Source organism: Rhagoletis zephyria, unplaced genomic scaffold (assembly GCF_001687245.7).
Source record: "Rhagoletis zephyria isolate East Lansing unplaced genomic scaffold, Rhagoletis_zephyria_1.1 Rzeph_scaffold_00131, whole genome shotgun sequence".
NCBI lineage: Eukaryota > Metazoa > Arthropoda > Insecta > Diptera > Tephritidae > Rhagoletis > Rhagoletis zephyria.
Genome location: NW_016157215.1, coordinates 331,786 through 357,432, shown reverse-complemented (window position 1 = coordinate 357,432; position 25,647 = coordinate 331,786). Strand labels below are relative to the sequence as shown.

General features: G+C 40.0%; 1 protein-coding gene across 1 annotated transcript in view; it reads left to right on the top strand.

The window, feature by feature from the left end:
- l(3)80Fg (dnaJ homolog subfamily C member 16 l(3)80Fg) overlaps positions 1 to 25,647 on the top strand; it is a gene marked incomplete at its 5' end in the record, with an annotated part of 406,562 nt that overhangs the window by 117,162 nt on the left and 263,753 nt on the right. The window contains one exon of the mRNA XM_017637441.1: positions 15,823 to 16,003. Coding sequence (XP_017492930.1) covers positions 15,823 to 16,003 — 181 coding nt within the window. The remainder of the gene's footprint in view (positions 1 to 15,822; positions 16,004 to 25,647) is intronic.

Here is a 25,647-nt window from a genome sequence, read left to right as displayed (position 1 = left end):
TATGCTTTAAAACGTGTTTTTTAGTTTTTTTAAACTATATTTATTTTTATTTTAATAAGATGTATATATATATGTATATGTATATATACATATATAAGTATAGTAAAATATTGTAGAATTTGTATCTTTCGAAAAGACCAAAACATGGGAGGTCAGCGTGGTTATTGTCCGATGTAATTATAGTAATTTTGCTGCAGTAGTTACTTAAATATTGCGGTTTTCGTATATTCCAAAAATACTGCACAGTTTTAATCCGATTTCATCAATTTTCATCAGCCATCTAGCCTGGACAAACAGTAAAAAGTGTAACAAATGTTATTGCAAAACGTCATTTAGTTTCTGAGAAAACAAGTTTTGAACGTTGCTCCATACAACTGAACCAGTGTGCAGCGCTCTGGTGGATGAAGGATTTTTAGTGCTATGTACTGAATGACTTCATCTTTTGCATTTGACTTACCCGACTAAACTAATGATTTATTAAACGACGTTATACGAAAGTACATCCGACTTTTGAAAAAGAGTTTTTTTTATATCACAGCTGAGATCGCTAGTTTCGCTCCTTTTTAACAAGTTTGAAAGGAAGCTTGAACTCGTTTTTAGCAAAGTTCCGTTAAAAGAATAAAAAACTTGTTCAAGCTCCTTAATTCTGTTTAAAAATTCTCTTGAGGGTTTTAAAGTGCTCCTCTTGACATTTGGTCAACCCAAGTAAAAGATGGCTCTTGGCTAACGTGCTCTGAGAGACCAAGCTTGCGGATTATGTACCGCGCAACATACTCTAGCGCGTCTTCGTGTAAAACCTCGATATCCTGCATTTCCGATTCAACTAAACGATCTTCGCCACTAGCGTCCTCGTGTTCGCCTAAAAAGCTGCTTTGATCTCTAGGGCGTCGAAGTCTAGCCACTGCGTATCATCAGCTTCTACATTGCCGCGTGCTGAGACGGCTTCCGTATTCCGTGCCATTTCAACACAATATAAAAAAGTCGCAAAAAATGTAAATTTATGAATACATACATAAACTGGTTTAAAAAATATATATATTTACCTAGAAGATATTTCCGCAGTCGGTATTTAAACTGCATGGGGATGGGGTTATCATGTACCCACCTTTCGCACGCATTGCCCCGAAAAAATTTTCCACAACATCCTGGTTTAGCCGGTACGTTACGATTTATTCCATACCATACCTTTCCTGTACGTACTGATACAAGCCCCTCAGCGATTCGTTTGTCATTAGCAACCTCTTTGGAAAAGTAACAAACTATTTCTCCCAAAAGCCCGCGTATGCTGCATGCAGTTGTCCATTTTGGAAATGATTTCCAGCTGCTCCGACAAACACATTCCAAACGGTTTAGTGGATGGAAATGACTGCATCGTTGTGAGTTTCGAATTTAGTAAATCGAACCAATCGTTGACGATTTCAAAGTAGTCCGCTGTTTCGCATGCCATGTATACGCCAAGTCCTAAACTAAAACAACGACGTAAAGCGCTAGCTGTACTATGCGAAAAAACTTTTGTCGTTCAGCATGGTGGACTGTTAGGTGGCGGTTAGAAATTTTATGGCTTATGGATACATCCGAGACCGATGTATGTACTAGCAAGTCGGAAATACTCCGGGACGAGAGCAGAACGTTTTGAAATACAAGCCCATTATCTTTGTAATGATTCCGCAAAAGCTTAAGCAATTGTGGTACATCGGCAAAAACAAAAACCTTGCCGTCAGTTGTAGGATTCGGAAACCATGTTTATTCTAAAAGGTATACAAAGCTATAAATGTACTGAATGAAAGAGTTCGAAAAATTATTCACATACCGTTGGAAACATTAAGCTCTTTCCAAAGGGCTAAATTCCCTCCTCCCATATCCGAAACAACCCCCACAACAGGATAGCCTATCTCTTGGAGCTGTTCAATCAAGTTGAAAATAATTGATTTCGTCATCCTGCAGTCGTATGCGAAAAAAACAGGTTGCTTCCAAGAGCGCTAAAGTCCTCGGCAATGACCACTTGCACATAGTTGCTTGGCTTTCGAACGGTGTCTGTGAGCGAATCGTACTCATAAACAGCTCCACTTTCATTTCATCGAAAGCTAAAATACAAAGTTTGTCACCCACTGACATGTCACTTGCGCTGCGCATTACGCTCAATGAAAAACTCAAGACACCGTCTTCAAACTTAAGCTTTTGGCACCATTTCGCCACGAAAGACTGACATGGAAGCGGAAATCCATGCTTAAGCAAATGGGTGTAGGCTCTTGGTCCGGCTGAATGTAGGGGTATGGCTGACGACATGTCTTTCCAAGACCAATGGATTGTTTTCTTCGGATTTTCAATCTTTCGCATTTGGCCTTCTGTGAAAATCGTTTGCAGATTAGTTCGAAGTCTTTTCAACTCAGCCACTTGGGCCTTTAGCGCCGCAACCTCTGCTTCCAATAATGCGAAGCTGTGATCTGTTTCAAATCTAAACTAGATATATATACTTTATTTCAATTTCAATTTACTTTTAGCATAGTTATTGAGTCTGTGTTGAAGAGTCAACAAATTTTGAAGAAAAGTCCGAAACATTTAAATCATTGACCATTTCGACTACCATAGGGACAGCATCGACGCTTAATTTAATTATTTTTTGGTCTGAACCCGACACAAAATCTGCAGGGGAAAAGTGAAGGCCGCATATTTTCGCCCAAGGTTTCAACCCCACACCACACGACTCCGACCATTTTTTTCTTTTTAATTCGTTCTTAGGTACATGGAACAGTTTTTTGCCTTTTGCCCATGTCTTATGACACAAGAAGCAACTTGCTTTTGACATACTGTTATTGCTAGAAACATCATACATAAATTTAAAAGTTTAAACACTTAAGGTTTGTTGGGTATATATATATATTCGTTTTTATTTAAATTTTTTAAAAAATGTTGTACGAAAATATTATTTTTGTTTTATTTAACTAGTTTTCGTAGATTAAAATTTTCTTTTTCGTTTAATTTATAGTACTCTTTAACTTGTTGTTGTTGTGTTGTTATTGCTCCATGAAATGTGTGTGGTACTACAATCCCTGCAAACCATACTTCCAGACTAATCTGAATGGGGCGTGTCATGATGTTCGGGTATTTAAAAGTTTTCAATTAATTACGTATGCAGCTAACGAAAAAGAGCGACAACCTCAATTAGTACGGCTTCAATCAACTAAGGAATAAAACGTATTAGTTTAAGAAATATTCATATATTTCACTTGTACTTACAACGGAAAAGTGTATTGGGTGCAGAGGCGCAAAATCCAGCACAGCAAAACAACGAAACAACGATCAGCGAATCCACGTATACAGCGAAAACGTCAATTAGCACGGCTTCAATCAGCTAAGAAATAAAACCCATTAGTTTAAGAAATATTCATACATATATTCCACTTGTACTTACAACGCAAAAGTGTATTCGGTGCAGAAGCACAAAATCCAACTTGAAATCAGCACGGAAAAGCAGTTCGAAAAACACAAATTGTCTGTGAAATTCAAATACACACAAAACACCAGAAACCTGTGGTATAAATTTATTTATAGATTCTACATCACATATGCATAAAGTACTTACGATTTGAGCAATTGGTTTTCCGAAAATTGCAATAAATGGTGAAAATTCTTAATTTTCACAAATTAGCTATCGATTCGCACAAATTTTAATATTGATTGTCAACGAATAACAATAGAGACAGAGACAAAAAAGTCGATTAGTGATGCCAATCATTGAAGTTGAATATAAATCGGGTAAGTATGTATGTAAGTGGTAAGTATGTTAGACAATAGGGTTACTTCGTAAGTGAGGTAAGTATAATAATTTAATTTCGAAATATATTTATGTTAATAACTCATTTTTAATTAGGAATTCAAAACTAGAAAATCTGGCGCAACACCGGCCACCTTGACAGGATCAGGATCCTTCAAATTCAATCGGTAGTGTGGCGAGTTTTTGAATTTGACGCTTAATTACGCCCGCTTTGGTTACGACGTCTGCGACTCGAACCTTGCCGTCTAGCCCTGGAACGATTGCGGCGACGCGGCCGAGCACCCACTGCTGAGGTGGGATGTTGTCCTGAACCAGGACGAGGTCGTTGAGCTGCAGATTGCGCTGTGGGTAGAGCCATTTATTGCGCTCCTGCAGGCCCGTGACGTAATTCTTGGACCACTGTCGCTAAAAGTGTTGCTTGAGACAGCAAACAAGTTGCCATCTGTCGCAGGAACGCATTGGGCCCGTTGGCACATGCGCTGGTGGTAGAGCCCGCAGTGCAAGAATGATAGAATACAAGATTGCGCCCATCAGAGAGGATTTTTGAGAATAACTTTTGTGTGACGTCACACTGGTGCAATTGCGAGCGAAAAATGCCAAAACGTGAGCAAGAATGGAAGAAGAAGAAAAAATGTTGCAAGGAAAACGTAAACAAGTTGCACAAATGTGACGTCATACAAACAACGATTCTGTCAAATTCACTGAGAGAGGAATAGCGGTACCGTGATGTGCGCAACCTCTATTTCTCTCAATCGTGCCCGCACTGGGCATCCAATTAGCAGATGCGCTGGTGTTAGCGCCTCGCCGTCGTTGGGGTCCTGGCTCATTGGTGTGAGTGGCCGAGAGTTCAGAATCGCCTCTATTTCTTCGGCGGTGAGAAGCGCGTTGTCGATTGCGCGCACGAGAAGGTGTTTGGCGGACTTCACTGCCGCTTCCCACAACCCGCAGAAGTGCTGCGCCCTGGGTGGTATAAAGTCGAAGCTGAATCCTTCGGTCGCCGCGTATTTCTCTACCTCTGGTTGATGGGCTTGGAACGCGTCTCCCAGTTCGCACAGCTTGCGGTCGGCGCCCACGAAATTGGTGGCGTTGTCGCTGTATATCTTCTTCGGCATCCCTCGGCATCCAATGAACCTTTTTAGGGCGAAAATAAAACAATTAGAAGACAAGTCTGTCACTAGTTCTAAATGCACTGCTTTGGAAGTGAAACAAACGAACACTGCGATGTATGTTTTTACTGGCGGTCGACCGCGCATTTTTAGTGTGGTGTATATGGGACCACAAAAATCTACTCCACATATAAGAAAGGGTCATAGAGCGCGAAGTCTATCGGCAGGCAAATTTCCCATTATTTGCGTCTGCAGCTTCGGCTTATAATGAAAGCAGTGTATGCAGTTTCGAACGGTGCGACTACAAGCTTCTCGAGCGTTAATCAACCAAATTCTTTCTCGTAGAAGCGCCACCATTGCTTTTGCCCCAGCATGGTGATTTCAAAAATGGTAGGTACCGTAGATATGCTTTAACAAAGTGCGAGTTCTTGCTTAAGAGCAATGGTAACTTGGCATCATGGGAGAGGCGCATTCAATAGGCGTCCTCCAACTCGGAGTAAGTTAAACGAAAGCGACAGTTCCGAGTAGTCGTGCAGAAATGGGTTAAGTTTCTGCACGCTTGCGGGTATGGTACCTTTGGCGAGTTTTGAAATTTGTTCGCCAAATTCTGTATGTTGAACTACCTGAACAATTTTGAGAAAACTCAAGTTTAATTCTTCCGCCGTCAGTTCTTTTGTGAATTTTAATGTTGGGTTCTTCATGCGTATGATCCACCTCAACATGTATGCGACAATACGAAGCTGCTTTTTATGAGAAGAGAACTTTTCGATAAGATCCATGATCGAATTGCGCTCAGCAGTCTGAGTAATCAAAACAGTTGCATTTTTCTTCTTCTCTAGTGCTTCGTTTTCTGGAGAAAGTTAAAAGTGGGTGTTTGTAGGCCATAAAGTGGGGTCTTCTAGGAGGAACTGTGGACCGCTAAACCATATCGAATCATTCAATTCGTCCACGTTACAACCCCGAGACACTTGATCCGCAGGATTTTGTTTCGTTGGCACGTTTCGCCAAGTAGCATTCTCAGTTAACTCTTGGATTTCGGACACTCTATTTGCAACAAAAGTCTGCAATGCAGATGGATGTGTTTTGATCTAGTGCAAAACGATTTCCGGGTCTGTCCAGAAGTTTATGTTCTCAATTGGTCGACTCAACATTGGCCCAATTTTCGACCATAGTTTGGCCAGAGGATGGGCTGCCGAGAGCTCTAAACGCGGAAGAGATTTAGTCTTTAGCGGAGCCACTCTAGACTTTGCAGTAAGCAGCGTGCATTTTGTATCACTAGCGGAAGTGGAGCGTATATATACGCAGCAGCCGTACGCCCTTATTGAGGCATCGGCAAAGCCATGAATTTGGCAGCTTGCACTCGACTCTGTATTAACATACCGAGGAATGCTTATCGACGAGAGCTGCAGTAAATTAGCTTTGAAATTTTGCCAGCTAGTGTCGAGGTGCAACGAAATCGACTCATCCCAATCTAGCTTTTGGATCCAAAGCTCTTGCAATAAGATTTTGGCTTTGGTTACTAGTGGGGCAAGTAAACTAAGAGGATCGAAAAGGCGAGCCGAGACTGATAAGATGTTTCGTTTTGTGGCTCGTAGATCTATGAAACCGTCATCCAAGACGAATCGAAATAAATCCTTTTTCGGCGACCAATGGATTCCAAGTGTTTTTGTGGAATGTGTGTCATTGAAACTTAATGATTTTTCAGAACTCTTACTGTCGAAAAATGATGGATGATTTGGAAACCACTTCGCTAGTTTGAATCCGGCCGAGTTTAATATATTCATTACCTCACTTCTAATAAGATCTAGAGATTCAAAATCTTCAGATCCTGTAAGCAGGTCATCTACATAGAAATCTCTTTTAATAGCCTTTGTACCGAGTGGATACTTAGTCGTATTAGCATCGCTGAGCATTTGTAAACACCGTGTAGCGAGAAATGGAGCAGGCGCAGTACCGTAGGTTACGGTGTTGAGGCGAAAAATTTGAAGTTGCTCAGAGGGATGCTGTCTCCACACTACGAGCTGAAAGTTTCTGGCTTCTTCGTGCATGAGAATTTGACGGTACATTTTAGTAATGTCCGCCGTAAGTGCAAATTTATGCAAACGAAAACGAATAAGTGTCGAGTACAGCTCTTCTTGAATAGTCGGCCCAACCATCAGATTTTCATTCAACGCAATTTGAGACGAAGTACAACTTGACGCGTCGAACACAACTCGTAATTTGGTTGTCGTACTTTCAGGCCGAAGGACGCATTGATGCGGAATGAAGTAGTGTGGCTCACTCGGGATCTTATTATATGTTGGGCTCATATGACCCAATTCTATATATTCATTCATGAAGTCCAGATACATTTTGCGAAGCTCTGGATCTTTCAAGGTTCTTCTCTCCAGGGCCTGAAACCGCCGAGATGCGGTTTCATAGGAGTGACCGTAGAACTTGAGTAGTTCTTACGAAAAATGTTTCACATTCTGTTTGCTCAGGTGTAAGTTTTCTGAAATTTGCTTCTGAAGGTAATTCTTCTAAAGCCCAGAATCTTTGGACTACCGAATCTATTGTCGATAATTCATCTTCAGTTTGGCATAATGTGCTACTAACTTGTGGAGGAGGACACTGGTTGGTGGTGTATTTGCCAGACCAAACCCAGCCCAAAAGAGTTTTCTGTAGAGTTGGGTGGTTTGGGCAGGTTTTAATCAATTTTATGCGATTCATGGAATTCTGGATCCGCCAAATTAATATTTTTTGGTATTTTCCAGCCAGTAATACTAACGTTTCGGTCTGGATGGTTAGCTGAAATGGACCGCGTAATCCAGAATTCTGCCCGCGATTTCACAAACGCATTTAATTTCGTCCTTACTTTATGATTCGCATTGCCGATGCCGATGACGTTTAGAGTTACTCCTTGACAACGAATCCGCAATTTCTGCGCCAAATCTTCGGTCATGAAGTTCACCTGAGCTCCAGAATCCAACAAGGCTCGTGCAGGCAGGTATTCTCCGGAGCTACTTTTTACGTTAGCTGCAGCTGTGGCCAACATAACACGATCTGGCGCACTCGTTGTGTGCATGGCATGCAAGGTCGAAGGTTGAAGTGCAGTTTCGAAAGATATTGGATACTGGTGCAACAAGGTGTGATGCGAACGATTACAAATCCGACACCGATCTGCTGTGCACTTTGAAACCGTGTGCCCTTTTCGTAAACCGTTTATGCATAAGGGGACTGATTTCGCAAACTCAAATCGCTGTTGTGCAGAGAGAGTTTCGAAAGTAGGACACGCAGATATGTTATGATCCTTGAACTTACAGTGTGGACACACCGGCTGTTTTGAATTCGAAATCATTAAGGCAGACTTCGTCTTTTCCGTATGCTGCTTGAGTTCTTGCGTACCAGCGCTGGCGGATGACTTCTGTCTCGAATTTGAGGCTTCATCGGCGGATAAATGCTGATAGCGCTTGTTTAACGCAGCTTCGCAGTCTCACCATAACGGCAACTTGTCATAATCCAGCCATTTGGACCGAGTAATGGTGTCATCTTTCGACATTTCCAGATGGATTATGATTGCGTTTGTGATATTTTTCTCGTCACCCAACGACAGCAGTGAGTCATAAACCGCCGACACTGTATAAATCAATGAAAGCTCAGAGGGCTTTGAGATATTTGGCAGCTTAAAAAGTTTAGAAATTGTGTCGAAAAATATTAAGCATTTGTTATCATAAACTTTTTTGAGACTAGCCAAAGCCTTCGAATAATTTTCGTCCGACATTTGGAAGGCCTTTACCGTGCCCAAAGCCTCACCAGACAGACAGTTAACCAAGTGGTTAAATTTCTCAATATCTGGGATTGTAGGATCGTTGTGTACAAGGCTCTCGAACAAGCTCATGAAGTTTTTGAACTCCGAATACTGTCCTTTAAATTTTGGCAAATTCATTTTAGGGAGTCTTGAGCTGTGAGGCGCTACGAAAGAAGTTTCGGCAACTGAAGTTTTGTTTTTCGCCAAAATTGATTTAATAATGGCTTTCGCTTCGACAATTATGTCCTCTAACTCCCCACGGGTCATCATCGATTTCCTCAATTTTGGCTTTGACATTTCATTAGCTTTTCGCTGTTTGCGTTCAACATGTCAAGCCGACACTAATTCTTCTGGATTAGTCGAAATTGATTTATCCAGAATGCCCGATTTTACTCTCTGTATGCTCCTCTTTAAAATCGACCTTTGTCGTTTTAAAGCCTTGGTCTCCTCAACCTGGCCTTGTGGATTTTCAGTTTTGCTCATTTTTATTAAGTGAATTAATAACAGAATAACTAGAGATTTAGGAGTTATGGATTAAAAAAAATGACGAAAGATGGCTGAACAAATCTCGACCAGAAATATGAAAACCACTATTGGAAAATGCAGGGAAAATGAACAAGCGCAGTCGCACAATGCCAGAATTTGACGAAAATTGTTCCACAGAGGCAAAAAATCGCAAATTTTTGTTTTTTTTTTAACTTATTTAGTATTTTTAAGGAAAATACAAACTGTTATTGTATGAGTGAACAGATGTGTGTGAAGAGAGTGTAATTGACTTTATTTTATCTTGTTTATTTACTTTAAGTATCTAACAAGAAATTTAAATTTGCGATAGCAGTTCGGAATTACGATTTTGCGTCAACTATTGTCACACCCTTTATCCGCAAGATCCCACTGTACCCTTGCTTCACTTTTACAGTACGTATGTATCTACTTGTATGTACATGCGCATGTATGTATGTACATATGTATAGTTGCACATATGTAGGTAAATATGTATGTTTACTTATATACGTATGTAGTGACCAAGGAGATGCCAACAATTGAAAGTGCGATAAATAATCAATAATTTAATTTTGATTTATTTTAATTTTATTTGTATAAAATTTTATTTCGTTTAACACACATGTACAATTGTAAATTGTTCGCTCTCGTTACCTTATGTGAATGCGTAGGCTTTTTTCCTGCTTTCACTTCCCTCTGGCAAATCAGGCAATGGCAGCTCATCCCAGGCGGCAGCGGTAGTAACAGCAACTACAGTGGCTCAGCAGCGTTGGCAGGAAGCAATATATGAGGCAGCGGTGACGGCAGCAAAAAATTCACCGACGATGACGACGAAAAGGATTCAAGTAGTTGTGAGTAGCGGTGACTTCTTATATACACAACGTAAGTATATATATGTTTATTAAATAAATTGTTAATGTCTAAAACTGTATATTTTATTTTAGTTCTTCTGATTTAAGAACTGTAGGCACTTGCGGTATTTAAACTGTTCACAACTGCAAATAGTAGTAACCACTGTGTCCGGGTTTGTATGCACTACACTGTATTTTTTAGCAAGCACCGCTTAGCACAACGCTTTGTTGTTGTGCTCTTGCACTTACATATGTATGTATGTATGTATATAGATTTTATTTTCTTAGTTTAGTTTGGTTTTTAACCACCATTTTTTTGTATGTTTTTATAGCGTTTTTTTTGTCACCGCCACTTCTTATTTATGTTGATTTGTATGCCGAAATGTTAAGATAGGTATTTGTGTACGTCACCAGCACTTGATACAAAATCGGACTTGCGAAAATGCGTGGGCAGTTGTTGTTGCGTACGACGGGATTAGCACATATGTCTCACTATGAAACTTTGTAGTTCCGTGGGTTTATAGTTTATAGTTTTTTTTTTGTTTTTTAATTTCACAAAATCACCCACTGAGCCCCACGTTGGGCGCCATAAAAAAATCCTTAAGCTCTTTTAAGAAATTAACTTTCTTAAACTTTGTGGTTGTCGGGGAGCGCGCGATAGCAACAACAATGCCTATTTCCTCGTATGCAATAACGAACGATTATTTTATTTTATTTTCAATTCCATCTCACTTATCCTACGACTTAAAACTAACGGCTTGGGGTAGTTGTTAATATGTACATACTTAACAAGTATATGAGTTCAACGGCTTTAAGAAATTATGTACAATAATAATGTAAGTATGCATGTATAAATATGTAAATAAGGTAAGTATAGAGCAAATAGGTAGTTAAATATAATTCGGGTAAGTATGTATGTAAGTGGTAAGTATGTTAGACAATAGGTTTACTTCGTAAGTGAGGTAAGTATAATAATTTAATTTCGGAATATATTTATGTTAATAACTCATTTTTAATTAGGAATTGAAAACTAGGAAATCTGGCGCAACAGTTAGGAAGAAACTTCTTTAAGGCAGTATCACACGATTGGACGTTTTGCCCAAAATTTGGTGCAATTCCCAATAGAGTGAATGCATGAATATATCCCAATCACGAAAAACGATTTATTAAAATTTTTCAATAGATGTTCATTGTTTGTACCAATCCTGTGAGTACAAAAAATATACGTCCCCATTCTCTTATTTTGTACTAATGCCGAATATAAAAAAATGTACAAATCTATACATTTGTATCGTGTAACACTGCCTTTAGAATTAGATTTTTAAATCGCAAGATTAAGTAAGAAAATTAAGAAAATAACAACATTATGCTCTCGTGGTTTTTATTAAATTAAATGAACAATTACCATGAAGTCTCCTTTAACAGTTTTCATTTTATATATTTTTAATAAAAAAGCGCGAACCACGTAAGTAAAAAAATACCAAGTAATTTGAAATATTATTACATTGGCATAAATATGGGAAAGAAAATATCGCGATTTATTGTTTTAATATTAGCAAAGTGGCAAGGCCGTTGATATACTCACAATTCATGATTCAATAATGAAAGGTTTTGTAAGAAAAACTTTCTCTCGCTCTAATTTTATCAATGACACTCCCACCCTACTCCTAAAAACAAAAGCAGTGATATTTCTTTTCCAAATTTCTTTGCAAGTTTGCAAGTGCATTTTTAAATCGTTAGTAGTGAAAATTTTACTTTTTAAATTTTTTGAAGAAATTCTTGTTCTTCATTCGCTAGCGCCAACAAGACAAAATGGGTGAGAATCGTTGGACTACAGAAATTCAATGTAGGCTAAAGATACGAAATTCCCTTAAATGCCGAAATGTATTCGTGGATACCTCTTGATTCTGCCAAGTCGCTGTAAAGTAATGCGTTCAATGGTTTTGGTAAATGAGCCAACGAAGGTATTTAGGTATTGTCCTCCACAACACAATCCTGGTGTCTCCAAATGAGACTTTGGACGCAATATAACATTGCCAAACTGCATCCATAGGCCCAATCGTCACACGACAGCTCGGTTTAGTCAATGGCGCGATGTAATTGCACACTTAAAAGGTGTACGCACGAGGCGAATGTTGGCTGGCGACCACCTTTGTTGAAAGCGATTAGTTGAAAGGCCCCAGAACATTAAAAGTGTGACATCAAAGTATTCGAATTACCATATTCTAAACAATTGAGCCATAACCGCGAAAGAAACGTAGCTCCAAATTTTTTTATTTGCCGTTTTTTTATAAATATTGCATATTTTCCACAAACAAATAGCTTCTTCATGTCCATCTGGCAAACAAATACAACAAAAAAAAGCTGAAAGTGTGGAAGCGAGTTATGCGCCATCTGACGTACGCAAGTTTGGTATATACATAGAAATATTTATTTTTAATAACAATCGGGGGTTATATTCGATGCAAATAAGCTTGTTTAAATTAAATAATTAAATCAAATTCGTTTTTTGTTTAAAATACCACCATTCACTATTATCCACACCTTTTTATGGAATTTAGCTCCCATTTTAGGAAGTGTGATTGAATTCTTCCCCTTTTTCTCCTGCTTCCATAAACCATCCCTGTGGGTGGGAGTGCCAAATTTTAGAAAAAAGCTACTTACAAGACCTTACATAATTGAATCATGCTCACAATTTATAAACGTTCAAAACAATTTATTATCCGTCAAAAATTGTTTATTGAAACTAACTTCTTTTTTGTATCATGGTTGTAACGGAATTCAGCGATTAATTCAAGGATAATCGTAACAATACATACAGTGACGAAAATATAAGTATGGAAGAGACATTTTAGAATTCTTTGGCTATTTGCCTTTCGTTTATTTAATGTTTATTACTTTTATATAAAAGTATAGGTCGTTATTTAACAAAAACCATGCAAGTAAAAATTTCAAACTTTGTACAAAAAATAGCAAAATTCGACAGCTTTTTAATTAGATTTTTCAGAAACATTCGGAGTGTGCAGATTTGTAGCCCATTCAATTGTATTATAACGAACTGCAAATTCTAAGACTTAGGTGCCGTTGATTTTTGGCAACTATTTTGTTTGATTGCCAAAAATTAATGATAAGTCCTTTATTACTAACACTAAAATTAAAAAAAAAAAATCATACTCAAAAAGGTTCTATAAAATCTGATTAAACAGTTTGAAATTTTGATTTACATGGTTTTGTTAGGTAGTAATCTATATTTTCATAAAAAATGAAAAAAAAATTTAAACAACGAAAAATAGCCAAAATTTGCTAAAATATGTTGTTGCTGTTGTTGTAGCGGCTACTAAGCCCCGTTCAGGGCGGTTCATCCATCAACGTTGTCGTCAGTTTCAGCTAGGGGGAGGCCCAGGAAGTGTGCTACTTCCACAGGGGCTGTCCATAGGGACAGGGGCGTTAGCTGAGTTGGGTTATCAGGGCATGTGAAGAGGTGCCGGGAGTCATGTGGCGACACTCCACATGCCGGGCATTGGTTGGGCACATCCTCGTTGATTCTGGTCATGTAGGAGTTGAGCCTGCTGCAATAGCCGTTGCTAAAATGTGTCTTCCGTAGTTACATTCTCGCCACCGTACATCATAAAAACGAAACATAAGAACAGATTTTTGACAGGGGGACTAAGATGCATTAATATTTTAAGCTTTTAAGGAATTAAAAAAGCAAAAAATAAATAACATGGACTGAATGAAGTGCGGAAAAATTAAAAGGAATCGGCCAAAAAACGGCGGATGCCGATTAATCGGTCGGAGTCTACAGCGGCGTTCAAAAAATGCATGTCGCCGTGGACAAAGGGTTTAGATAATGAAGATAACCAATTGGAAGCTGTGACTTGTGGCCCGTCGTTTTTAATTAGGTTTTACAGTTCTATATTATCTACTGTGTTAATTTTGCTACCTGGTAACTTTAAAACATTTTACCATGTGGTAACTTTGTTTGCTGTTGGTTCCCATACTCATTAGAGATAACACTTTTGGGCAAAATTACTCGACTTTGTCTTATGTTTTTGTGTTGTTTTAAACTGGCATCTCTGTTTAGTTAATTATTCGCGCTAAGAAAAAATGGATAGTGAAGCAGAAAAATATAAGGTGGGCGCAATTCGAAAGATTTTTAAATATATATCTGTCTACATTTGTTTTATTGACAATTTCAAACACATGTGTGCAGGGTGGCTCACAGTTCGAGTGTGTTATCTTGTTAAAGTTGCCACCTTTTAACTTTAAAAGTAAACTGTGAATACCCTAAATGTGTATCAAGCATTATAGACTCAACGAGTATTAGAAAAATGATCAGCGTCGGTAAAGGAAACGCAGCATGCAAAAGAAAAAAAACAGTGCCATCACCTTGACTCACTGGTGTTTTAGCTAGTTTTGGGGTTACAATGCGCTGGGGTTGTTTCAGATCGCGAAAAACAATACGGAAACTCTTATTATAATATATTTCCTTTTGAAAAATACTCAACAGTTATAGCGATTTTAACCATAAAGGTATCCACACACCTATGCAATTCTGTCGGTGCGAATCTGTTCCGAAAAAAATTACAACAATGCCGGCCATAGTTTTAAATGATTTATACGATTTTGCTGCAGCGATTTATTCGAACATGCACAGTTCTTCTTTTCGTCGTGCTGCGTTTTGAGAACGAAAAAGGTCGATAGAAGGATTTTACAATAATGTGTTCAAATTGACGAGCTAAACATGTTAAATGGGCTTGAACCAGTTAAATGAACATAAACAAGTAAATCGCATGCAATTGTTGTTCGAAAATTGAACCTTAAATCATTTAACTCGTGTGAAAACCAGTTCAGCGCAGAGTTGTATCAGAAAGCTTTCTGCTCCGGCCAATCAGAAAGACACAAAGGCCTTCATTTGACACGCCAACGTTCAAAAAAATTTTATTCTGAAAAATATTAAATATTAAAAATCATCAAAAAATATCAAACTTCTATGCATGTCTGTCCGCCAAAAAAGAGCCCAAAGCGGTAATTAGTAATTTTCCATGAGGTCTCATCGTACGCAGACATAAATAGTGCATACGAACTAAACATTTTGAAGTCTCTAAGTAATTCGTATGCGTTAATATCATGAAGCAGACATTCGCACAAAACAAATTGAAGCACAAAAACTTGATTTTCAAAATTTTTTTTATTGGTAATCAAACAACCGTCAAAGTTAACTCCAAATGTTCAATGAGAACGATTGTGTTTTCCAAAAAGCTCTTTTTCATTTAACAAGTTAAATGGTGCCAATTTGAACGTAATATAAGAAAACAAAACATATTTGATGTAGAAAAGTTAAGAATTTTATTTTTGTCGAAAAATATTTTTTGTTTGTCTATAAATTGTCAGTTTTTACGGCGATAAAATCGCACAGATGTGTACGTACTTGCGTTTTCGATGCAGTAACGTCTGTAGCATCAAAAACGGTGCTGATTCATTGCGACAAAATCGCGTAGGTGTGTGGATACCTTAAACCTACAAAACTATGCATAATCATCAAAATCAAAATTTTTGAAACAATAGGTTTGTTCCACAAGTTACTTGTAGAAAAATTCGAGCAAAGTTCAAACTGTCAGCGTATATCAAATAAACTCTAAAACTTACTTGTGGAACGCGAATGTGTAACTCTATGTGACATCGAGCAGCTTGTGGAACAAACCTTATATAAGTGTTGATAAATATTTCTTGTGCGTTTTCTTGATTAATGAAAACTAAGTTTTATACAGTAGTTAACTTAAGTATATTTTGTTATAGAATTCGTAAGGAAAAAAATGCCCCATTCAATAACCCAAAGAATCGATGACAACAATGTGGATGAATTTTTGGGAGGCTGGATGGATAACCGCGTCCGTGCGCTGGTTTTTGAACCTAGAAACCGGACAAGATTGCGATATTTACTAAGTGCGTACGCTTTTCACCATAGAGTTGCATTCGGGTAAGTTTAACAATTTCGTAAAGCGAAGTTCTCAATTTAGCAATTAGAATCTATATAGAACCGATATTTTGAAGACCTAAATACTCTCAATATGTTCTATACCTAGGAAATTAGGAAATGCATTTCTTTTTGTCGCGTTTATATCAGGATATGAATATCCGGATGTAATATATCACATAAATTTCAGAACTTTAAAATGTGGTGAACAAAATGAAATGAGCTTGCCGATTATTCCCAAAAAGTGCTCCAGAAATTAAAAAAGTGTTTGGGTCAAAGTAACCAGTTCAAACCAATCGTGATCGAAAGCTTAAACGAAAATACATTTACAGTTAATTTTAGCCAAGTTTTTACTGATGCCTTCATGTCGAAAAAGCCAAAAATCTTATTTTTCACAGCGTCCAATTTTTGCGGAATTTTCAATTAAACTCGCTATATCTCAGACGTTTTACTATCGATTGATTTGAAATTTTTACTCAATAAACTAGGTACTAATTCGAAAGAAACTGAGTTTAACTACAGTTCTTAGTACTTATTAAAAACAAAATGTCGGATTCTCAAACTTTTTTATCAAAATTGTGGAGGTGGTTTTTCCAAATGCAAAAGTTGTGTTGTAAAGTTTGAGTTTTTTGATTTGTTTTAATGCGACTATTGTTTTACAAGGTGCGCTGGTGAATAAAACATTTATTATAAGCTTCTATGCCTTATTCTAGAAGGAGTAAGAGAGAGCTCAAACCTAAAATTCCAAATGTTATTGAGAATAAAACAATTTCCATCAAATTACTTACACTTGCGCGGATCCGTCACACTAAACGGCGCAAGCAAAAGAAGAATTTGATAGCAAATGGTTTAAATTACAAATTCAAATTTATCGTTTACAAATTTCTTAAATTGATAAATTTATAAAATTTTCGTGCGACTGGACTTCTTAGAATTCAATTAAATGCAAAGAAAGAAGAAAAAAGGAAATGTTAAAGACTGCGATAGGGTTCCTGTGCATGCTGAATTGCTGAGTTGAGCAGCGGCTTAGCCGTTCGAACCGGCGCAATATTCCCCCCTCCGTACAACCTGTGCAGCTACGTTGCACATGTTCACCGCTTAATGTCCAACTTCGCCAATTTAACCACAAGGCATGTGATTAAACCGCCGGAAGTTTTCACCACCGCGCATGAGCTTGCCCATCGTTGCCTGTCTGAAATGTTACTTCAGACGGCCAATATTTTCGCCACTCGACTCACACACCTGCTCTCTGAGAGCACTCTTCAACAATCCGACATACGCGAGCAGTGGAACCACAGTTCCCGATCATTAAGTACCGGCGCCGAAGAAGTAGTTGGATTTCAGCGAGTCCGAAAGAACAACTGGTACGATGAGGAATGTCAAGAAGCCGCAGAGAAAACAGATGCCGCCTACAGGGCCACGCTGCGATCGGGCGCAACGCGAGCCATGTGGGACCGTTATAGGGAACTGAAGAAGGAAGCGACACGTATTTGCGGCAATAAGATGAGAGAGGACGAAATACGTGAGTGCGGNCCGAAAGAACAACTGGTACGATGAGGAATGTCAAGAAGCCGCAGAGAAAAAAGATGCCGCCTACAGGGCCACGCTGCGATCGGGCGCAACGCGAGCCATGTGGGACCGTTATAGGGAACTGAAGAAGGAAGCGAGACGTATTTGCCGCAATAAGAAGAGAGAGGCCGAAATACGTGAGTGCGAAGAGCTTGAGATGCTGGCCGACAGGAAGAACGCCCGAAAATTCTACCAGAGGGTTAGGCGACTCACGGAAGGTTTCAAGACCGGGGCGAACTTCTGTAAGAATAACAATGGCGACCTAGTGACCGAATATACTTAAATTGTCGAGGGACCACTTTTACAACCTACTGAATGGTAGCAACGCTGAAAGTAGTGAAGAAGACGAACCCGAGTCCCCAGTCGATGATGATGGAGTAGCTGTCCCACCGCCTGACTATGACGAGGTACGAATAGCGATTACGCGGCTGAAAAACAACAAAGCTGCTGGAGCTGACGGCCTGCCAGCCGAGCTATTCAAGTACGGCGGCGAGGAGCTGATGAGGTGCATGCATCAGCTCGTATGCAGAATATGGTCAGATGAACGCATGCCCGACGACTGGAATTTAAGTGTGCTCTGCCCAATCCACAAGAAAGGCGACCCCGCCATACGCGCCAACTACCGCGGAATTAGCCTTCTAAGCATAGGTTACAAGGTCTTATCGAGCGTATTGTGCGAAAGACTGAAGCCCACCGTCAACGAGCTGATTGGACCTTATCAGTGTGGCTTTAGGCCTGGAAAATCCACCATAGATCAGGTATTCACAATACGCCAAATCTTGGAAAAGGCCAGCGAGAATAGGTTCGACACACACCATCTATTTGTCGATTTCAAAGCCGCTTTCGACAGCACGAAGAGAAGTTGCCTTTATGCCGCGATGTCTGAATTTGGTATCCCCGCGAAACTAATACGGCTGTGTAAAATGACGTTGAGCAATACCACCAGCTCCGTCAGAATAGGGAAGGACCTCTCCGAGCCGTTTGATACCAAACGAGGTTTCAGACAAGGGGACTCCCTTTCGTGTGATTTCTTTAATCTTATGTTGGAGAAGATAATAAGAGCCGCAGAACTGAACCGCTCAGGCACAATACTTTACAAGAGCTTACAATTGCTGGCGTATGCCGACGACATCGATATTATCGGTAAAAACAAGGGCTACGTCTGTTCTGCCTTCTCGGGATTGGATAGAGAAGCAAAGCGAATGGGTCTGGTGGTGAACGAGGACAAAACGAAGTATCTCCTGTCAGCACACAAACAGTCAGAGCATACGCGTCTTGGCACCCACGTCACTGTTGACAGTTACAAGTTTGAAAAAGTAGACGACTTCGTTTATTTGGGAACCAGCATTAACACCAATAATAATGTCAGCCTTGAAATCCAACGGAGAATCACTCTTGCCAACAAGTGCTACTTTGGGCTGAGTAGGCAATTGAGAAGTAAAGTCCTCTCTCGTCGTACAAAGATCACACTCTATAAGTCACTCATCATGCATGTGCTGGTGTATGGCGCGGAGGCATGGACAATGAAAGCATCTGATGAGGCGGCTCTTGGAGTTTTCGAGAGAAAGATTCTGCGAAAGATTTACGGACCTTTACGCGTTGGTGATGGCGAATATCGCAGACGGTTTAACGATGAGCTGTATGAGCTTTACAACGATATAGACATAGTGCAGCGAATTAAAATTCAGCGGCTCCGCTGGCTTGGCCATGTCGTTCGAATGGACAGAAACGCTCCTGGTCTGAACATATTCAACTCGGGCCGCGATGCTGGTAACAGAGGAAGAGGAAGGCCTCCTCTGCGTTGGAAAGACCAGGTGGAGAAGGACTTGGCTTCACTTGGCATTTCCAATTGGCGTCAGTTAGCACAGAAGAGAAATGGCTGGCGTGCTGTTTTGGACTCGGACAAAATCGCTTAGGCGGTTACAGCGCCAATAAAAAAGAAGAGAAATGTTACTTCAATCAAAAAATTAAAATCTTAACTACCTATATAAACCAAACTTTAAAATTTTATACAACATTTAGAAAAATTCTACTCTGACTTTTTACAAATTTTTTTTTTGGAATGCAGTTTTCTAGCCCGTGGAATTCTAGTATAACTTACAATGTGGGATTTTTAAAAACGCGCTGATGCGAAAATTGACGAGTATTTCAATTTTGAATGGAGGAAGTATGTTAGCAATTTATTCATATACATACAGGGTCGAAAAAATATATACGTATAAATATACATACATCTGTACGTAGGTACGTGTTTTAATGCACGTATGTACATATACATATGAGTATCGAACGAACTTATTTCACATTTCAGGGCTGCTGCTACCAAAAAGTATATGTACACTTAAATAAAGCAAGCGTGCTTCGTGTAACCACAACCATTTGCCCATATGTACATATGTTTGTATGGATATACGTATGTTTGTATGATGAAACAAACGGACTTCGTTGATATACTGATCAGCGATAATAAAGTTGCCACAATTGTGCTTTTTTGGTAAAATTTGAAACCAAAAAGTACATTGACACCACATAGACCATTTTGGTACAATTTGGAAATGCAGCGCTGTGATATTTCGATTGGTTTTACATTTACGTCGGTTCAAAACTTCTAATTATTTATACAAATACTTTCTTCCTTCCACTACAAACTTCCACTGAATTTGTTTTACATTACAAGGTTGGTAATTCCGATTTCTTATAGAATTGGCTTTGTCTTTTTCTATCTCACACCTTTTCTACCGGAGCACGAGAACTTAAAAAATTTAAATATATGCGAGTTTTGGGAACCAATTACATTAATTAAAAACGAACTGAACTACCCGATGTTTGCAAACCTTTTTAAAATAGCTCAAGGTATATTGTCTATTCCACATTCCTCCGCAAATGTTGAACGTGTCTTTTCTGTTCAGATTCTGATAAAAACCAAACGTAGAAATAGATTATAAGTAAAAACCCTTGGTTCTTTAGTAAAAGCAAAAGATCATATCAAACCTTCTCAAAGTTTTTGTCATGATATAACAATACATACAGAGTCTTTAAACCAAATTTTGACTTACGATCTCACAGAAAGTGAAATGACTGACTAATTTTTTCCTACTTTTAATACAAATATGTATATTTTTACTCGATGTTTATTTAAAAGGCGTTAGATAAATGTATATTTGTTTTACACATTAGTTGTTTTTGTGAAAGCGTTTAAATTTTTTGTTGGTACATTTTTATTTATTTGGTACGTTTCAATTCATTTCCCTAATCCCTAATACTGATGGACATATGTATTTATTTATGGACATCAATGTTTTCATTTATGTACATACGTTTGAATGGTTGTACATTTTTTTTTCCAACGGAGAGGGAATCTTCCAAAGATGTTATGCACGATTCGTCATCCTGTCCGCTAAGGGTACACCTCATTCGGGACCACCTCTCAGTCAGTCTTCTATTATCGCTACTGCGCTGCCACGCTTTCCTTCTAAGTTCCTGAAGAATTATAGCGGACCACGCTTTGACTCTACTCCACACCATAGATTGCATCATGTGGTGCACAATGTTTTCTGGCGCTACTCGATCGTTTATCAGCTTTTCTAGGTCTGCTCTCATCATCTGGTGTCATACTTCGGGCAGGAAAAGAAAATGTGCTGCACGTTTTCACCACTACTACCGCAAAAGGAACACTCGGTCCCGTCATCGTGTCCGTCTTTGTTTAGATATTCTCTAAAACAGCCGTGACCCGTCAGATAGTAATCAGTCTCGCCGTGTTTCCTCTCAACCCACGCTTGTACGTTACCGATTAGCATGTGCGTCCACCTTCCTTTCGTGGTCGCATCCCAGCGTCTCTGCCACTCGTTTAAGCTAGTCTGTCTTTCTTCTTTCCGTTCTTCGCCTGTTAGTTGCCTGCCAATGTTCTTGACTTGTCGAAAATTCTCTTAAGTTCCATGGCCATTATATTTGGTGGCATGATGCCCGCTATGACTCCAACGGCCTCGTGTGATACCGTGCGGAACGCACTGACAACCCTGATAGCGTTTAGCCGAGTCACTGACTTCGCTGTCTTGGCATATATTTTCTGCTGGAGCGCTGGCCCCCAGATGGGCGCAGCATACATTAGTATAGACTGACTCACTTTACTTAGGAGTGCTCGCCTGCTCTGACTTGGTCCGCCAATGTTGGCCATTATCCTCGTTAGCGCGGTCGTAACCCTTGCCGCTTTCTCACAAGCTTTGTCGATGTGCGCCTTGTAGATGAGTCTCGCGTCTATCGTCACGCTCAAGTACTTCAACGACTGCTGTGTCGTGATGCTATGCCCGTCAATGTTAAGCGTAGCATTTTCTACCTTTTTCCTGCTTGTGATCAACACCGCTTCCGTTTTTTGCCCCGCTAGTTGAAGCTTTATTGCCGTGAGCCAGTTTTTTGCTTTTTGCGCGGTATTATTGCATAGAATCTCTATTTCGTTGAGTTCCTTAGCCACTGCTGTTACTACGATATCGTCAGCGTACCCGATGATTTGTACCTCCCTTGGTAGTGGTAGGCGCAGTACTCCATCGAGTAGTACGTTCCACAGCAGTGGGCCCAGTACGGAGCCCTGTGGTACTCCACTCGTCACAACATACTTATTTGGTCCTTCATCGGTATCGTAGAGTAGAAGCCTATTTGACAAGTAGTTGGAAACATCTCTCAGCAGATAGGGCGGTGTTTTCTTGCACTCCAGGGCGCTTGTTATGTGGAGCCAGTAGGCCGAGTTGAAAGCATTTTTGACATCGAACATTACTACCGCGCAGTATTCTTTCGTGCCATACATCCGTCTAGTCCCTTCGATTGTCTTGCTTGCGATATCAGTGAGCTTTTTAATTGCGTCGATGGTTGACCTCTGTCTTCGGAATCCATATTGGTTGTCGGCGAGACCCGGGGATTCTTCCTCTAGGTGCTGCTTTAGTCGTACACAAATAAGTCGCTCCAGTATTTTTCGAAGCGTGTCCAACATGCAAAGCGGGCGGTACGAGCTTGGTTCCCCGGCTGGTTTATTCGGTTTCTGCAACAGAACCAACCGCTGCTTCTTCCAGATTTTTGGGAAGACTCCTTCTCGCAAACACCGCTCAAATAAGTCAGTGAACGGGCTGGTATTATGCTTAATGGCAACCTTTAAAACTTTGTATGGAATACCATTTAGACCTGGTGCTTTGGCATTGCCAAACCTTGCAGGTTGTTCTACTCGCAGCTGTCGTTCTTCTTGAGTTTTGCGCAGGAAAGAGAGTTTCCACAACGTTTTTTAGTAGGATGGGGCAGGTTGGCGCTTTACCCTTTTCACCCCACGGATTTTCGCCTACCTTTTCACAGAGCTCTTTGAAACAGCACGACTTACTCCTTCTTATTGCTTTCTTCAGGTCGTTTCGCTTCCTTTTAAAGTACTCCGCCGATCCCCGTCTCCTTTGGCAGAGCCGCCTCGCTTTGGGGCACTCGCTCCTTAATATGTCAAATTCTTCGTTCCACCAGTATGCAGGCTTTCTGTAAGCGCCTTGTTTTTTCCTGCACATAGCGGCGTCACATGCTTTGCTGATGTGTCCCACCAGAATTTCCGCCTGTCGTTCCGTATCTTCTGCGTTGGCAAGATTTCCCTCCATCATGAGTCTGAAGAGTTCCTCGTCAAGTGTTTCGACTTTCCACCCTCGAGTCTGTGCGTTTCTGATGGCAGCACATTTTCGACTCTGCGCATTGTTTCCGATTTCGACCATAATGGCCAAATGGTCACTATGCGTATAGAGATCTGACACCTCCCAGCTTGTTGCCCGCACTAAGGAACTGCTAGCGAACGTGATCTCAATCACCGAGCCACGACCGTTCTTTTCGAAAGTGTTCCTGTTTCCCGTATTTAACAGCACTACATCCAGCAACGAAAACGCTTTGAGTAGAGCATCTCCCCGTCTGTTCGTACAGATGCCGCCCGATTCCATCGCCCACGCATTGAAATCGCCTGCCACCACGTTCATCGTAGTAGTCAGGGCTTCTGGTACCAATTCGTCCAGGGTTTTTTCAAAATCACTTTGTGGCACGCTCGGTGGTAAGTAGCAGCTATAGAAGTTGATTTCACAGATCTTCGCCCGCGTGTAGTAGGCTTTTCCTAATAGCGGCTTTTCTGGGAGAGGTTGGCCTCCACAGGCCCATATGGCGGCTTTGTTTGTGCAATCAGATGTCCATGTTGCGACGTCCTGTTTTTGTACTGCTCACTAATTATTGCTACATCCACTTTCTCTTCGTACACAGTCTGCATGAGAAGTTCCTGCGCTGCCTCGCAATGGTTTAGATTTAGCTGCATGACTCTCATTTTTTGGAGCTTTTTCAAGCTTCTTGGTAAAGGGGATATTTCCGGCTACCTATTTGATGATCCGGGTTTTCCCTTCCCTTGCTCTTGCACGCGCTACAGGTCGGTTTCTTCTTGCACGCTTTCGCGAAGTGCCCCTTTTCTCCACATTTGAGACAGCACTGACTTCTATCTTTTGGGTTGCAGCACGCTCTCGCCAGATGTCCGTATTCAAAACACCTAAAGCCCTTTTTTGGGTTCGGCTTCTCTCTTATCCTGCACACTACCCAGCCTATCTTTACTTTCCGTGCGTCTAGCAGTAGCCTTGCCTCCAGCGCAGGAAGGCTTACCAGCGCCGTTTCCGTACCCGCGTACGCCGCCCTGATGCTTCTGATCGACTGTTCGCCGAAATGGTTTAAATCCCTTATTTGGGTGCGGATGGGCTCGGTAATGTCTTCTTTCGTGGTGATCTCGTCAAGGTCCCGAATTTCGACCATTACTTCGTGGGTAAGCGCTCTGATTTGTGCCTGATCACCTAGCACTTTACATATTCCGCTCTTAAACTCTCCCATGCTTTTCATTTGCATTTCCTTCAGCTCCAGCAGGACTTCGCCTTTGGCCGTCTTCCTAATTCGTGATACATTCTCGCCGAGTTTTTGCAAAGCATCGTCTTTTTTCACCGCCCTTAAGATGTCGCTGTAGGACATATCCCCAGTTCATGTCTGGGAAGTTGGCATACGGTATGACGTAAAACGAAAAAAAAAAGTTGTTCTGAGTAGCCTTCCAATAGTTCTAGAGTTCTTGAAAACGGGAAAAAAAGTGCTGGATATTTTCACAAAAAAAAATTTATTTGAAAATTGGGTATGCCAGATTCACGCAGCATACGACATGTGGCAAAAAGGCAAATAAAAAGTTGTTCTGAGCAGCTTTTCAATAGTTCTAGAGTTCCTGAAAAGGAAAAAAAAGTTCTGCAAAATTACGCCAAAAAAACACTTTTTTTCGAAAAAGTCAAAAATGTTAAAATTTTGAAAAAAATAAAAATTAAACCTGTTCTGAGTAGCTTTTCAATAGTTCTAGAGTTCCTGAGAAGGAGAAAGATAGTTCTGCAAAATTACCCCGAAAAAACACTTTTTCGAAAAATCGAAAAAGTTAAATTTTTGAAAAAATNGTCGGTTTCTTCTTGCACGCTTTCGCGAAGTGCCCCTTTTCTCCACATTTGAGACAGCACTGACTTCTATCTTTTGGGTTGCAGCACGCTCTCGCCAGATGTCCGTATTCAAAACACCTAAAGCCCTTTTTTGGGNAAGGAGAAAGATAGTTCTGCAAAATTACCCCGAAAAAACACTTTTTCGAAAAATCGAAAAAGTTAAATTTTTGAAAAAATAAAAAAATTAATCTGTTCTGAGTAGCTTTTCAATATATCGCTACATACGTTATGGATTCACAGGCAGTTATAATTTAAAACATTGCATGATCTTGCATTTGCATATTTCGTTGCACACCAATAAAAATGTAAACGCTTGCCATGGTAGCAAGCATAAAATTTGCAAATGCGAATAAAATGGAAATCCAAGGCACAATATCAGGACATTTTTTCTTTCTCCTTCTCAGGAACTCTAGAACTATTGAAAAGCTACTCAGAACAGATTAAATTTTTAATTTTATTCAAAAATTTAACTTTTTCGACTTTTTCTATAAAAGTGTTTTTTTCGGCATAATTTTGCAGAACTTTCTTTCTCCTTCTCAGGAACTCTAGAACTATTGAAAAGCTACTCAGAACAGA